The sequence below is a fragment of the Nycticebus coucang genome, chromosome 8 (genome assembly GCF_027406575.1).
Source record: "Nycticebus coucang isolate mNycCou1 chromosome 8, mNycCou1.pri, whole genome shotgun sequence".
Taxonomy (NCBI): Eukaryota; Metazoa; Chordata; class Mammalia; order Primates; family Lorisidae; genus Nycticebus; species Nycticebus coucang.
The window spans coordinates 60190410-60206162 of NC_069787.1; the positions used below are offsets into that span (position 1 = coordinate 60190410).

At 47.3% G+C, this 15753-nt stretch overlaps 1 protein-coding gene across 24 annotated transcripts in view; it reads right to left on the reverse strand.

The window, feature by feature from the left end:
• Positions 1-1884: 1884 nt before the first annotated feature.
• TBC1D5 (TBC1 domain family member 5) overlaps positions 1885-15753 on the reverse strand; it is a 584642-nt gene continuing 570773 nt past the window's right edge. For all 24 annotated transcript variants that reach the window (XM_053598465.1, XM_053598460.1, XM_053598463.1 and 21 more), the window contains 3 exons: positions 12068-12147; positions 11143-11286; positions 1885-6000 (listed from right to left, as the gene is read on the reverse strand). In XM_053598465.1, the coding sequence (XP_053454440.1) occupies positions 5710-6000; positions 11143-11286; positions 12068-12147 (515 nt within the window). In that variant the 3' untranslated portion in view covers positions 1885-5709. The remainder of the gene's footprint in view (positions 6001-11142; positions 11287-12067; positions 12148-15753) is intronic.

The window sequence follows — 15753 nt, forward strand, 5'->3', positions numbered from 1 at the left end:
CTTCTTGGCAAGTGCCTGGGAGGTCACAGCTGCTCTAGCACAGCAGGAAGTGGAGTGGCTGAGGCTCTCAGGGCACAGCTCACCTGTCTGCCTCTGAGCTCCTGGGACCCTGCCCAGGCTGGAGTGGGGGGACTTCCTCTGCGCTACTTTGGTATTTAAAGTTTTTGGTGTTTGTTCCAAATGTAGAAACATGTTGCTCCCACCCTTTCCTGGTGATTTGAAGGATATTTTGTGTATCGCCAGCACCCATGGAGCCTCACTTTGAGAGTGTTCACCGGAGTTTGCTGGAGGAAAAACGCCCGATGCCGTGTGACACCCGTATCAGTGTGTCATCTGCGTATTTCCAGGGCCCTTCACCTTTCTGTGAGAGCTGTCCCTTTCTGTGAACAGACGTAGCTCTGGGAGTGAAGTTTATGGTGACACGTACTCAGACATGTCCATAAAGATAGGGAATGCTGGCTGCGGCAGAGGCAAAGTACTAAAGACGCGCGGGCACAACCGCCCTGGAGACGCCGGCTCACGGGGCGGGGCTGGCAGCTCGCTGGGCCTGGAGGGAGCTCACGCAGCGCTCCCGCCCTGGGAAGGCACTTTGGGAAATCGCTCCTCTCACCACCCACCCTCATCTGCCAGACTTGGTCCAACCCCACAACAGGCAGCCTCCGCCACTTCCCCACCTCGGCAGGGGTGAGCCAGACGCTAGGAAGGAGGGGGTCTTAGTTTGGTTCTCCCAAAGCCAGAGGATTCTCTCTGGAATCCTCTCTCAAGCAGACCCTGAGAGAGGATTCCAGAGGGAAAGGCAGCCAGCAACTGGGATGTAACCCTGCAGGGAGGCTATGGAGTCACTGACTGTCACCTCAGTCACCAACACTCGCTGTTGGTGGAGGCGCTCAGCTGTTTCTGTACTGATTCCTCAACCTCAGCTGAGACCCGTTCCCTGGACATGTGGCTCCCTGGAACTTCCTCAGATGAGAGCCGCTCATGTGGTTCCCTGACTTCGTCGCAGCAGAGCAGCATCCTGGGGCAGGGAAGCCTGACCTTGGGCAGAGGGCGGGTGGGGCAGAAGCGCCCACAGTGCTGAGGTGCTCAGTCCTGAGGGGCACGGACAAGGCAGTCCTACTGGCCAGTGGGATGCCAGGGCATGTATGGCTGTCACTGGTCTAGAGAAGTCAATGATCCCTTCACTCGCAGGAGCTATCTGAGACGTGCGCCAGGCCTTCTGGCCTTTTGATGGGAGAAGCTGTGCCCCACAGTAGGAAGAAAAGCCGTTTGCTGGCTGGGCCTGGGACAGAGGCCTAGGCCAGAGATGGGCCCAAGTGCAAATTCAGGTGGGTTGGCTCCATGGCTCTGCCTAAGCTATCAAGGTCCCCAGTTTCTTTGCTGTGTAAGATTTAAAATACAGCCACTGTTGCCCCCTCTTTATCCTGTGGCCTTTTCACCAAACTCCACGTTAGGTGGCCGTCAGGCCACCAGGTCAAACTTGGTGCTGTGGGGGGAGTGGGAAGGTGGGTGGCAAGCTGTAGGGGCTGCCTCAGGTAAGGGGTGGGCTGCATGACTCACTCAGAAACAGCATCTCCTGGTCCCTCAGGCTCTGTGCAAATCCGTTATTTTGTTTCAACCTCACCACACCCTACTATCCTCAGTTTGCAGATAAGGACACTGAGGCGCTGGAGGCTAGGCAACTGCCTGTCTGAGATGAAGGGAATGACGGAGCTGGGTGTGAGTCTTGGGCCAGGCCTGAGGCTGCACGGCCTCTGCTCCTGGGCTGAGGGACAGCCCCTCACCCATGCCCGCCTGACACTGCAAGGGTCGCCTCTGGGCCAAGCCTGGGCTACACCTTGTGTCCTATCCCCAGCCTGGAACAAGACAAGCTACAGTCTCGGTTTCACATTAGTCTTTTATTATAACCATATTGAATGGGATCACTTTGCCAAAAGGATACATCATTTCTTAAATCAATGTGAGTTACATCATAAAGATGGATGAGAAAAAAGCAATAGGATATAAATGACATAACTGCGTATTCCATCCATCAAACCAATCGTGCCATTGTAAGAAAAACTCTGATGACAGCTTTTACGTCAAAGTGGTCTCAAGTCTGCTTAGCTGAACTTTATATTTCTTTTCAACACTATAAAAAGAGGGCTTTTCAAAGTAACACTGAGGCAGCAGTCTGGCCTTCGAGAAGGAAGCCTGGCTTTCCAGGTGCTCTCCTTAATCCATCTGACTCCCTCTCCCTGCTCCTCGGTCCCCCCAGTGCACCTGCTCTGGACCCATGGGGGCAGGGAAGGAGGGATGGAACTAGCCATGGCTCCACAGGACGGCCACTCAGCATGTCCTCCAGATACACTCTTGTTCTGCAATGAACTCTGAGGCAGTTTCTTAAAAACAATAAAATAAAAATGAAATAATAAATTTGGATCAACTATGACAGGTTCTCATTAGGAGACAGCATTAACTATCAGAGTTTTATATTTGTTCGGCGTCTGACAAAGTAAAGGCAGCATTCCTGTTAAGGGCAGGCAGCCAGACCCCCACGGCAGCTTCCTTAGTGCTGCCTGAGGACTGACAGTTGAGAGATTAAACTCAGACTTAGGCGGAGAAGGCAAATCCCAGGGAGGTCTTGGATTATTTTTAGAGTCACATTCATTCTGCTGTGATATTATTTCTTTTCAGATTGCAGTTACCTTTGAACATTAGCAGGAGGTGCTCTTTGGAAGAATAATCCAGTATAATTAAATATTTAAAGTGTTGTATGACCACTTGGCACACACACAAGGTAAGGCGAATTATGTCTTCCTTTTTCTAGTCTGTAACACTTATGTGTAATGTACAGAGAGAAATTTTAACTCAAATTTCCCATATGATCAGAGACGGATGCTTGAAACAGGGGCATGTATAAAAAAAGTAGATGACAATGGGAATTAATCTAAGGTTTACCTAATATAAAATGTACTTAATTGCTATAATCAAAACACAAGAGGGATTTCACTGATTACCACATGTTAAGGAAAAACTAAAAGGTTGCATATAGTCAAGATTTTAAAAATGTGCACTTAAACGTAAGTACCTGATAAAATAAAAAGGAACACATATTCTTTAATAGCACTCTAACTAATAAAAATGAAAACAATGCAACTATGAATAAAAAAAGTCACTTAGAAAAAACAGGACAGTAACAGGATTCTCTGAGTGTGAACCCCGGGAACTGAGGCTGGTATTGCCTGTGTCCACAGAAACAATACCTCCGAGTGAACCCACTGGTCCTCACATGGCGCTAACCCAGGGCAGATGGAGAGGACCTGCCCCTCGTGTGTGGGCGGGGCTAGGAATATCCAGGGCCTGCTGAACACCGGCTACTGACAGGGAACTAGCCAAGAGCCCGACTGGCAGGGCGGGTGCCCAGGACTCTTGTGTGGCTAGTGACACTCAGTTATCATGACTCTGCCTTTCAGAGAAAAGGCAATGCTGGAGGTGACAGTGGCCCTGCTGCCAAAAGGTAGCCAGTTCTATGGTCCTTTCTGTCCCAGAGCCCTGAGGGGGAACAACTCCACACTCCAGCACCTTCCCAAGCCAAGTCCTTCGTGAGAAAGTATCCACTGGCAACCCCTGGACAGTTACAAGGGCACTCGCAGGTGCTAGGAGGACAGCTCAGTCAGGAGCCGGAGAGCTGAGCAGAGCATCTGCAGAGCAAGCGCCTAATCCCGGAGCGCCAGACAACACTGTTATCTGGCAAAGCCAGGGGTATCATTCACCCCTACACACTGAGGTGGTAAGAGGTGATTTCTGTGCTAGAGTTTAAGGACAAATTGCAGAGCTAATTCAAACTCTCTCTGTAGTCGTTGGCTCAAGAGTCATCACCATTTTCTTGGAGAACCAGTGGGAAATCATGTCAGTTTCCCATTTGTCTATAGAGATGCCTGCTTAGCCGTGGGAAGGATGGAAATGGCATCTGTTCTTCAGACTTTCATTTGTTATCCTGAAGGCTTCCACTGTTAGAGCCTTGCCATCCTCCGAGGAGAGAGAGGCCCGAAGAGCCAGTCGTCCCCAGCAGGGGCTGCTCTAACTGAAGGGAAGCGGGTGTTGTGTCTGTTTGCAGTCCCCACCCATTTCTGCTGGAATCCCTGCCGAGGTGAAGGTGAGGAAAGTGTCCTTTCCAGCGAGCTCCTCCTTTAAGGAGAGAAACAATTCATGTGATGCTTTGTGCCCATCCCAGTTTCCTAAGCTTCCAACTGTTGGGTGGAGTGTGGGGGGTAGGGGAGAGTCTCTAATGTGTACAAAGGCTCAAAGCTCTGGCATGTCAGACTTGGGCCTGGCAGTGGTGCCGAGGATGCAGAGTTCATAGCTGAGCACAGGCCCTGCAGCTTCCATGCTTGGCTCCCAGCAAGGGAAGGGGTCATGTACGCATCCTGCATCCTCCCGGCATCTGGAATGTTCTCTAGGAATCCTTGTTCCCAAAGAAGGGACCATTCTGGCTCTGGATGGGAATGACTTGGGTTTTCCCTTTAGTCCTCAGTTGATAGGTATGTACGGGTATGTTTCTTAACCAGAAAATTTACTGTCTGAAAGATATTTATTCTATAAAGACATAGTCATAGTTTAGAACTCAAGGATAGTAGATAGTAATATTCTTTTTTTTTTTTTTTTTGAGACAAGAGTCTCACTTTGTTGCTCTCGATAGAGTGCTATGGCGTCATAGCTCACAGCAACCTCAAACTCCTGGGCTCAAGTGATTCCCTTGCCTCAGCCTCCCAAGTAGCTGGGACTACATGTGCCCATCACAACGCCCAGCTATTTTTAGAGACGGGGTCTTGCTCTAGCTCAGTCTGGTCTTAAACCTGTGAGTATAGGCAATCTACCTGCCTCGGCCTCCCCGAGTGCTAGGATTATAGGCGTGAGCCACTGTACCCGGCTAATAGAAATATTCTTATAATTTCTGAAATCAGTGCAGCAAAGACTGGTTTAAAGTGACCATGTTTTCTGGCTGTGAACGATTCTAAAAGGTCAAATACAATTGTTTAAGGGATGGCCAAAGTCAATTCAGCCTGAGGATTGGAAACACATTCTTAAGTTAAAAAAAATCTAATACCACATCACACCTTGCCTTGATGTGTTTCCTAAATTTAGACCATTTCTAAAGATCAATATAAGTTTGAGAGGTCAGTAATGATTTTTTCCAGCCCTGGAATCCACTGGGTCTAGTTCTATTGCATTTGGCTGTGCTATATGATTTCTCAGAGTAGGAATCAAGTAGGCTGAGACACAGATTCCCACTGAGGAAGTTTTTGATATCAACCAATATTCCTATGCCTGATGCTTTGCTCTTTCTTCTAAATATAATCAATGGAGTTGTCCTACCTTCTTAGTTGGGGAGAAGGTGACAGAGGAAAAGCAGTTCTAATTGTGGCTGGGTCTTTTTGGACCGTGAGTGTGATACTGGGTCCTTTGCCCGGCTCTAACTCAGAGAAAGGGTGGGGTGAGGGTTAGGTAAGGGCCTAGAGAGCCCTGTCTACATTTTGGTGAAGGTAAGTCTGTGTGCTTTATGGCCATATTTGCTTCTCTCTAAAGGGTTCCAAAGGGCTGTACCAGTGCCAAATACATGCTGGGAAAGAAGCATCAGTTTAGATCAGTCTCCACAGAGGGAGCCTCAGCCTGGTCTTGGGTCACTGAGGGAGTGGCTGAATCCCTGTGAGGCAGGACTGGGTGCAGCGGTCAGATGTCCAGAGGGCTCACGATGGTGAAGCCGGAGTCCTTGCTGCTGTCGTCGTCAGGGCTAGAGCTGGGGTTGCTGGAGGAAGCTGAGGCTGGGCCCATCAGTGGGTCTGAGAACACAAGGGGGGAGCAGACTGGGGCCTGGCATCTTCCAGACATGCTTCTGAGGGTGCGAAGAGGCTGGGCCTGGCCCAGAAAGGGCCCTCTGGCGCTGCCCCCATCATCTTTGGAAACCAGGATGAAGTCGTCTGAACTCCCTCTGTCTGCACACACGGGGGTGTCTGAAGAGGCCTGTGAAGTACAGTACAGGTGGATGAAAGAAGAAACTGGGAGGCTGGAATACTCATGGAAAGCTAGGCCACCTCACCCCAAACTGTCTATCTTGGAGAGGTGCATAGGGCCAGCAGCATCTTGTTGAGCCCTTCTGAAGCTGAATGTTGGTTTCCCCGGGGAACAAAGTAAACCTCCTGCTTCATAAGCCACAGAGAGAGGCAGTATCTGCGCTGCCAGGGGCCAGCCTACAGTGGGGCCCTGCCATGCAAACCACTCTTTCTCTGTGAGATTTAATTCTCTCGATTAAAATGGACTAAGACTTTGCCTCCCTCCTGCCATGCGGTCACAGTGCAGTGAGATGACATGTGCAGATGTGATTGTACAAGTCCTGTTCCTTAATGAGAGCTGCCAGACCTGGAGTGGCTTCACTACTTGCTCAAAGTATGGCTTTCAGAAGGCCTGATGTGTTTCTTTTCATATGTGTCCCACAGTTAGCTCATCTCCGGAGGGCACATGGGGGTCTCCTGGGCAATGGTGGTAAGCAGTAGGTTCTATAAATATGAAAACTGAGAATGGCAACTGCAAAGTATAATGACAAGATGTATACAGATGGAACTGCTTGAGTCTATAGTTATTTTCCTTTCTTTCTAAACAATTATAAGTGGGTTTTCATTTTTTTTTTTTTTTTTTTGTGGTTTTTTGGCCAGGGCTGGGTTTGAACCCGTCACCTCCGGCATATGGGACCGGCGCCCTACTCCTTGAGCCACAGGCGCCGCCCCGGGTTTTCATTTTTTTAACTTAATATCCATGAACACAGGTAAAGGTTTGGGTTAGCAAAGTCATAGTTTGGCCAAGGATGTCCAAGGCAAGCGTGGCAGAAAGAGCATTGGCCCTGGTGGTAACGTAAGCTGGTGGAGTCCCGCACCTGCTTTCCAGGCCCTACCCACCTACTCTCCCCACAGTGAGGGTAGGGACTAGTGCAGGGTTCTCAAGTCTAATGGGAGGTATGGAGTCTCTTGGCTGGAAGTGCCCCGGAACCCTTGGTCCTCTAGACTGACATGGCCAATGTTACCCATGGGCTCCACAATGAGGCTGGAAAGGGAGTCAGCAGCACTCATGAGGGAAATCTGGTCTGTAGCCCTGACCGACACATCCCCTTCAGTAGTACGGGGTAGGGGGGCCAAGCAGCTAAATGATGGCTCATGCACCTTCCACCTCTGACTTTCCATGTCTGGTGATTCATCAACTTCTAAGATACATGTATTCAGCAAGAGAACAGAAACAGAATTTGCCTCTCACAGTGCTGAAACAATAGCCCTTGAGGTGCTTCATCTCAAGTTCTAAAGCTGTTTATATTCTGTTTTCATTATTACAACAATGAAAAAATACACAGCACACAGGAACGTGATCGTAATGGCACTAAAGCTGTCTGGGAGAGGAGGACTGTCTTTCCTCTGAGTTGGAAAGAAAGAAATCAAACCTCATTCCCATTACTGTCCCTGGATAAGGGGCACCTGGTCAGAGCCCCTGGAGAATACTGGGTATTCTCCCCCAGCCCCACACATAGTGTGCACACACCTACGGCCGCTGGGGAATCAACTCAGGCCCTCAGGTTTGACTTCCTACTTCTAGAACACGGACCCTGTTCATATGCATCCTAAACCGTGAAAACCTTGATATCTCACAAGAACACGGGGCTAGAATGCTACTTAGTAGATCTTCTCTTAGGCTGACAAGGAAAGGGCATATTCAGAGGGTCCTAATTTTAGAGTGGTGCTGCTACTACAGAATACCGTACAGTGAAGATGTCAGCAAGACTGTGGAAAGGAGGAATACTCTCCAAAGCTTGTGACTAGAAGGACAGATATGACATGACTCATTATCTGGCATGTTTTCCCCCCAGCTCCTAGATTAGGGTCATTGACTGGCTTAGACAAAGCAAGTTAGAGCTGATGGGGCCCTCACAACTGTCTTCTTGATTACCCCTCTTCCTGCCCACTGACATTACAAGTCAAAAAAGGAAGCCTAACAGGAGGCCTGGTGGCTTGGCCAATGTCACAGAACAAATGAAAAGACACTGCTCTCTGGACACTCACCTATACTTTTCTTCTAGACACAAAGATGACTTCCTTATGGCTCTCCACAGGAGCCCTAACCACTACTTGGTCCTATTTAGGTGATTGATAGAAATTTTGTAAATTCCTAAGTCAATCCTTTATTTTCCAGATACAGGTATGTCTTGTACAATTAGAAAAATGTTTAACCTATTAGTCTTATCTTTTGAACTGGCCAGGACCACCACAACCTGTTCCCCCTGCCTGCTGTCTCTCCCAACCCGCCACATCTCATAGCTTGAGTTCAATCATGGTAGAGGCAGGTGAGTCCAGCTGCAGAGCAGCAGCACTCTGGAAGGGAAGTGAGCCTGCCTGTGCCGTCCAGGGGAACAGCCCCAGCCACGGATGCTGAGCTCTTGAGAAGTAGCTAGTGTGACTGAGTAAGTAAACTTTTAACTTTTAATTCTATTGAATTTTAATAAACTTAACTTTAAATGCATGTGGCTAGTGGCTACAGTATTAGACAATATGTAGATAAAAACATGAGACCCAAGTGCCACAAAAGGCATGTGATAGATGCATTAATAAGGTCCTGCCTTCTACTACAGTGGATCTGGGCTGAGGAACTTCCCACGAGAGTGTGTGAAGGACAGACCTGGGGAAGGGAGGGATAGAGTGTGGCTCTTTTCATTCCACAGAATACAATTTTACAACTCTATTGTTTTCAGAGTTGGAGATGAGATGTGTAAATCAAACCAAACAAACAATATTAGCCACATTACTACCACCTTGAAGGGGAGAGCGGAGCATGTGCATTCCCACAAAGAAGAATCCTCCATGGTTCTTGATGGGGACAGAGGACTGCAGCAGGCCATGAGCCATTTGTCCAAGGCAGGGAGCCTGGTCCTTCTGCATTATCCTTTAGACATACATTAGTGATGAACCAGGAAAAGCAAAGACAACTCACTCCTAGATTAGGAGTGAGCTAAGACACAGTCTAACACAGACCCAACATGTCTTGATGTGCCTGCCTAGCACTGTGCCCCCACTCTAGCTCCTGGCCCCTTGGACACCCAGTTCCTCTTGATGTGCCCGCCTAGTACTGTGCCCCCACTCTAGCTTCTGGCCCCTTGGACACCCAGTTCCTGGCACAGCAGGTCCTCAAAACATATTTGGAAGCCTTTGGAACTCCCACTTAGGCACATTTGGGATGTGTGTAGTCTGTCTACAGCCAGTGTCCCCTCTGCCCTCCTCCCACAACCAGTGAGATGGGAAACTCAGCTAGCTCCAAGCTGGCTTGGGGCACAGGCTCCTGCAGGAAGAAGGTGGGTCGAGGCTTCCTGCCTGGTAGCGCCTTGGCCCGTTATCTCTGAGCCCAGACCCTTGGGCTTTGGTGTGGAAGGCCCCACACACTGGGCTTGTATTTCTGACTTGCTTGTATCCGGAATTTCTCTCACTTTTCCTTCCCTGAAGGAGAGAGAATACTGCTTCCCTCTTTCTCCCTTCCTTAGTAAAACCTTTTTTTGGGAGTATTATTATTATTTTTTTACAAACTGCTAATAGCCATGGGGAAGGGGCCATACTAGAGGGGTGGTAGAGACAACTGTAAAGTATAATCACGAAGTTTTAAATTTAGCAAATTCATTACTGTTTTTTAAAAGTTCTTTTCTGTAGTATTTTTACATATTCAGTTAAAAATTCATGCTAAAGTTTTAAATAAAATTGTCAATTAAAAATGGTTGGTATAAAGATAGGCCTATATTCTAAAATAGTTCAATAAATAAATAATTAAAAAATAAAACATCTGTGGAGGGAGGAGAATTTGGAGAAACCAATCAAATTAAAATGGCATAGCTAAAAATGCAGAATCGAGGTGCACCAGCACAACTTTATACAGCTTTAAAAGTAAGTTAACCACACAGTTCTCTCCTTTTGGAAAGTACCCTTAAAATTGAAAAGATTTCCATTCAAATGTCATTTTGATGTTTTAAACATCACACACAAAAAAATAACTTATAAGCATATGAATGCCAGTTCTTGAGAAAGTGACTTAGATAAGATTTTATTACATGTTCATTTCTCAAGATGAAATTTTACAAGCTGATTTTTTTAAAAAAAGTTATTTAGAATTTAAAATATAAGTGGGAAATGAATACTCTTTTAGTCTTATCAAATAATGCCCAGTGAGGCAGCAGGTGTAGCTGAAGCTTACTGGGTTGGGGCAGGAGATCTGACAACTTAACTTCTGGCTCTGCTCTGCCTGGCGAGCCTTTGTGGCTTTCATTTTCTCACTGGTGAAATGAGCAGGCAGGACTAAGCACACGAGGAAACTCTAAGACTCTTCTAGCTGTAAAACCACCTGACTCTATGTTAGAATAAATTATACACATTGACAGCGTGGGCTGGCAAACCATGGGCCAAATCTGGCTTGTAACTTGCTTTCGTATGGCTCTCAAGTTGAGAATGGCTTATATTTTTTAAAGGGTTATATAAAAAAGAAAAACAAAAAACAACGACAAAAAAATAATATATGATAGAGATGACCACATGTGGCCTGCAAATCCTAAACTATTTATTCTCTGACCCTTTACAGAAGGTTTGTGGGCCTCTTCCCCGAGAGTGGACACTAACAAGAAGCCCTTCTCCACAAAGGTGAGAAAGTGATGTTGGCTGAACATATTCTATCCAAGTGAAGCACACTCAAGGAAACACTAGGAAAGCATGGGAATGGAGGCAGCAGCTGGAGGCAACTGACTAGTAACTAGGACAGGGATCTGGCTTTCCGATCCCACGCAGTGTCGGTGTCGGGAGGCTCAGGCGAGCCCTGCTGCGCACACATTTGCAGGCCATGCACCGCGCAGCTGTAGGAGGCACTCTTCTTGCCACTCCTGGTGGGAAGGGCACTCCCTCTGGCACGAGGGTTTATAAGCTGCACAGCTATACACACCACTCCTGGCTCAGGCCACTTGTGGTGTTTCACAGTTGAACTTCACACACAGCAGTTTGAAGCAACTTTGGTAGGGCTTTAATTATTCATAACTTTGAAGAACTTATATGAATGTGCTCCCTTTGAATTAACGTGGTATGTTCACCAGAGCTCCTATACCTGTTTGGTGGCTTCAGGCCCTTGGTCACTTTGGCCCTGGCCGCTGGAGCAATAGTGGTTGTCTGCAATGGTGATCTGCTCGTTCTCCTCGGCCTCTAATTGGCTCTGGTTAAAACGCAGGGAACCTTTTAGAATGTCTTTGATCTATTTTCAAATAAGAAAAATGAAAAAGATGAATGAGTTTGTTTTTAAATGCTACAAAAATCTTTCAATACACTTAAAATAGGCTTATCATCAAATATTTTTTATAGTACGGATATTAACATTTTACATCATGAGAAAGAAATAATGGGAAAAATATCCAACTTTATCAAAGCTGCTGACCTTGCAATGACCAAGGAAAACATCAGGTTTAATGACCAGGTTCTCCCAGGGGCAGACATGAGAGTCACATCCTTGGCAATTATCTTAAGGCAGGAAGCACCATCTGCCAGCACACTCAGCTCCACTGCACACCTTGGCTACTACTAAGTGGCCCCAGCCCATTCGGTCCGTTCATAATAGAAGTAGGCATCTGGGAACAGCATGCTCTTTTTCACTGACATTTATATCCCATTTAGATCTTGAAGGGTTGAATAAATGTGGCCCTTGAGGGTCTAAAGCCTGCTGTAGGTGGTGATGACAACTTGTGCTCCAAGGAAATTCATGAATTTATAGATGACTGAACATGATGCTGGTTCATGGCACACTAGCTTTGAGTGAGGAACAAATGGGTTTGGTAAGAGGGAATGGAAAACCAGATATATCAGACATAATCACTAAAAAGAAGAGGGGCGTGAGGGGGTGGAGGTTTAGAAGAGGCTCTTTCTGGGAAGACATGAAGGACTGGGGGACACTGGGTCTACCACCCTGGCACTCCATGCTCTAGGGTCCTCTCCCCACAGCAGGAAGACACAAAGAAGTATTGCCAGAGCAATGCACACACCTGTTTTAATCCTGCCAGGGAAACCAGGATTTGATCTTCTTTTTCCAAATTTTCTTGTAGTATCACATCTTGAATATTTACTGAAAATAGAAGAATGACATTTTATAACTAATGAGTATAATTTACTTGCTGTCACACCATAACTTCAGACAAGCTTGGGAAGTTCCTGCCAAATTTCCTAGCAACAATTTCTACCAAGGACGCTCTGTAAACCGCAGATGGGGAACTGCCAGGTTGAGTAGAGAGGGCAGCGCTGGGCCCAGGGCACACAGCCTTCCCCTACCATTCCCTGATGTGCTCGCATAGTGACAGGTGCGTCTTCACTTTCAGTGAGACACCAGGGTACCTCTTGCTAATGAATAGGCTGACAGACTGGACCATTCATTCAGTCTCTACAAGGAAGCTTTTCAGCCTGGGATTCCTACACTGCCTCATAGTTCAATACTGTTAACTTTTCTCTGCAAAGGCTAGTTCTTTCCAGGTGACTGAAATTAATAAAGAAAATGCCTTTAAGGATTTGTAACAGTAAAACATGTTGCTATTTCAACATAATAGTAAAAATAAGAGGCCACACTGATGGCTACAGGTTGTCTTTAGATGATAATGTCTATGGAATCAGCATGACTTAACCCAGGGTTTTTGTAGAAGATGTTTCTCTGTGTCCTCCAGGACAGGTTGCCTCCACATGAGGAGTCTTTTCTTCAGACCTGACCTGATGGACTTGCCAAGCCAGCTCTGATCAAACAGACCCAGCACCACACTGGATTGCTCTGGTACGTTAAGCATGCAGTGGTCCTCAGCCTCCTCCACACTCATGGGGGATGCAAAGCAGCAAAAGCCTAGGGCTGTACGGGAGAATGTGCTGATAGGGGAGGGCACCATTAAAACTCAGTTCAAAAGATACTCATAGGTGTACCAATTTAAGAATTGCTACTATAAGTATGTTCGCCCTCCTCAAAGTCTACTTTCTTACTTTTTGTGACCTTAAACAATGCTCTGCGTATGTCTTATAAGCTATATCCTTAGTTATTCATCCCAAAGTTGTCCCAGTGTCTATCTGAACTCTCGAATTCCCTGCTTAGGCACCTACAGCCAGCAGAGCTAGCCCTCTCACTCCTCACACGCTCAGGCCTGCACCGGCCGAGACGGCCCCAGTCCACATGCCCTTTGGCCCGGAGGCAGTCTCCAGATCTGGAGACTGGGCAGAATGCTCCTCCTCACTGTCTGCCTTTCTGCCCCAGTGTTGTCCCTCAGAGTGGTCTTCCTGCCACCCAAACTAAAGTAGTTTCCAAGTCTCTTTCTAGTCTTTACATTATCTGTCTCACTGGGTCTATAAGCAGCCATCACTGACTGCCATTATTACACATATTTGCTGGGTTTTTCTCATCTATCCTCCCTAACATGGTATAAGTTCCAAGATGCTCCTGCTCATGGCTGTATCTCCAACCCCTTAAGTTCCAAGATGCTCCTGCTCACGGCTGTATCTCCAACCCCTGAATAATGGCTGGAGCATGACAGGCACTCAATGCTTCCAGCCTGACAATTTATTAGAAGCTTCAATAGGAACTGTGCTGACGAGCCTCAGGTACCGCAGCAGGAAAATTGCAGCTTTTATTTATTGACAAAAGTTGACTGGAGTTTTGGCTAACAGAAAGGCCTGCTCCAAAACAAGAAAGCAAGATGAATTGGAATAGAATAATAGATATAATTAGAGAGCAAATGTTTTTGGTTTCCTTAAAAGCCTGTAACAATTTGTTCTCTCTCAATAAAAAAACAAAGCAGAATTCACTCAACAAGACATTAACAACAACTAACAGCAGAAAACCCACAAGAAACAGCTCTGTGGGTCTCCAAGAAGACTGAGGGGGCAACTTCTGTTTGTAGGCCTGCTGTGGCTTTTCAGGTGGAGCTGTGAGGGCCTGGGGGCTGGATGTGGCAGCGTGGCACTCAGCACTGGGTGGTTTGACTGGGCGGTGGTTTCTGCCCCTGCTGCGCTACAGGGCGGGCTCAGCTTTCCCCACTCCTGCTGGATTAAGCAAGGGCGGTGTGGTGACTGCTCCTAGGTCCAGAGAGGAAGCTCAGCCAGTGGAAGCAGAAGCACCAGGATAACTGGAGGGAGCACAGGGGGCTTTATAAGTTCAAGAAACTCATGGAAGGTTGGCCTCTAGAGGCCATCCCTGCAAGGTCGGGGACCAGCACCAAGGGGAAGTCTACAGAAACCGCACGTGAACTCCCCTGCTGCCCTGATGGGATCTCTGTCTGCTGCCTGCCCCCTTGATAATCCACAGTGGAACACAAGACTGCAGCAAAAGATCTGGTAAAATTGCCTGGCTCCTGCCCCTAAAGTAATGGCAGCAACAAGAATCAAAGGCCTTTAGGGTCATATTATTACAGGCTCATGGGGCAGTCAGCTGCTCTAGTGGGAACAGAGACCTGGAAACCTGCAGGAACTCAGCAACTCAGCTCTCCCAAGAGGCCAACAAGGACCTGGTGTGCTCTGAGACCTTCTGCAAATAACAGAGACATGTCATCCCAGAATCCTGGCTCCAACTTTGCAGGAAGAAGAAACAGAATAGAGAACCTGAATCTATAGGAGACTGAGTTGCCTTTAATTGGCAAGTTTAAGCATTTATTTTTTTTTGTAGAGACAGAGTCTCACTGTACCGCCCTCGGTAGAGTGCCGTGGTGTCACACGGCTCATAGCAACCTCTAACTCTTGGGCTGACGCGATTCTCTTGCCTCAGCCTCCTGAGCAGCTGGGACTACAGGCGCCCGCCACAACGCCCGGCTATTTTTTTTTGTTGTTGCAGTTTGGCCGGGGCTGGGCCTGAACCCGCCACCCTCGGCATATGGGGCCGGCGCCCCACTCACTGAGCCACAGGCACCGCCCCCCAAGTTTAAGCATTTTGACTGCCATTAGTGGGGATGGAACTATGGAACTTTAGAGTAAGCTTTTAGCAGACCTGAGTTTAGGTACATAAATTCACTATCCTAACACAGAACCATCAGTGTCTACATGAGATCTTACAAAATCATACTGGCCGCACTGCCTGAAAATCCTGTGAACCAGGAAGTCCTAGCCATCTTCTCTTGGATGCCTTGTTTTGCTGTGAGCCTCCCACAAAGAGTATATCTACTCAAAAGTGGTGTGCTGGTGTTTGCAGGGTAAGTTGAGGAGGAGAGTGGTAGTAAAGGCAAGAGCTGTGATGAAAACCACAGTGGGGGACATCACAGAGCTACCACATCTGCTTAGACTGTCTACTGCTGGGCTTCTTTTGCTTGTGAAAGACAATAGCCTCCTAACCTATGAATCCTCCACCCCTACCAGGTCTATGTTGTCAGCAGTCTATCAGTCTCCTAGTGGTGCTGTAACAAAGTACCAAAAACTGGACGGCTTAAAACAACATAAATTTATTCTCTTACAGTTCTAAAGGCCAGAAGTCTAAAGTCAAGGTGTTGGCAGGGCCATGCTCCCTCTGAAGTTTCCAGAGAAGAACTGTTCCTTGACTCTACCTATCCTCGTGGTTGTCAACAATCCTTAGCATTTCTTGCTTGTACATACATCACTCCAATCTTTGCCTCCATCGTCACATGACATTTTCTTTGTGTGTCTATTGTCCAAATTCTCCTCTTCTTATAAGGATATCAGTCATCTGATCAGGGCTTGTCCTAATCCAGTATCCTCT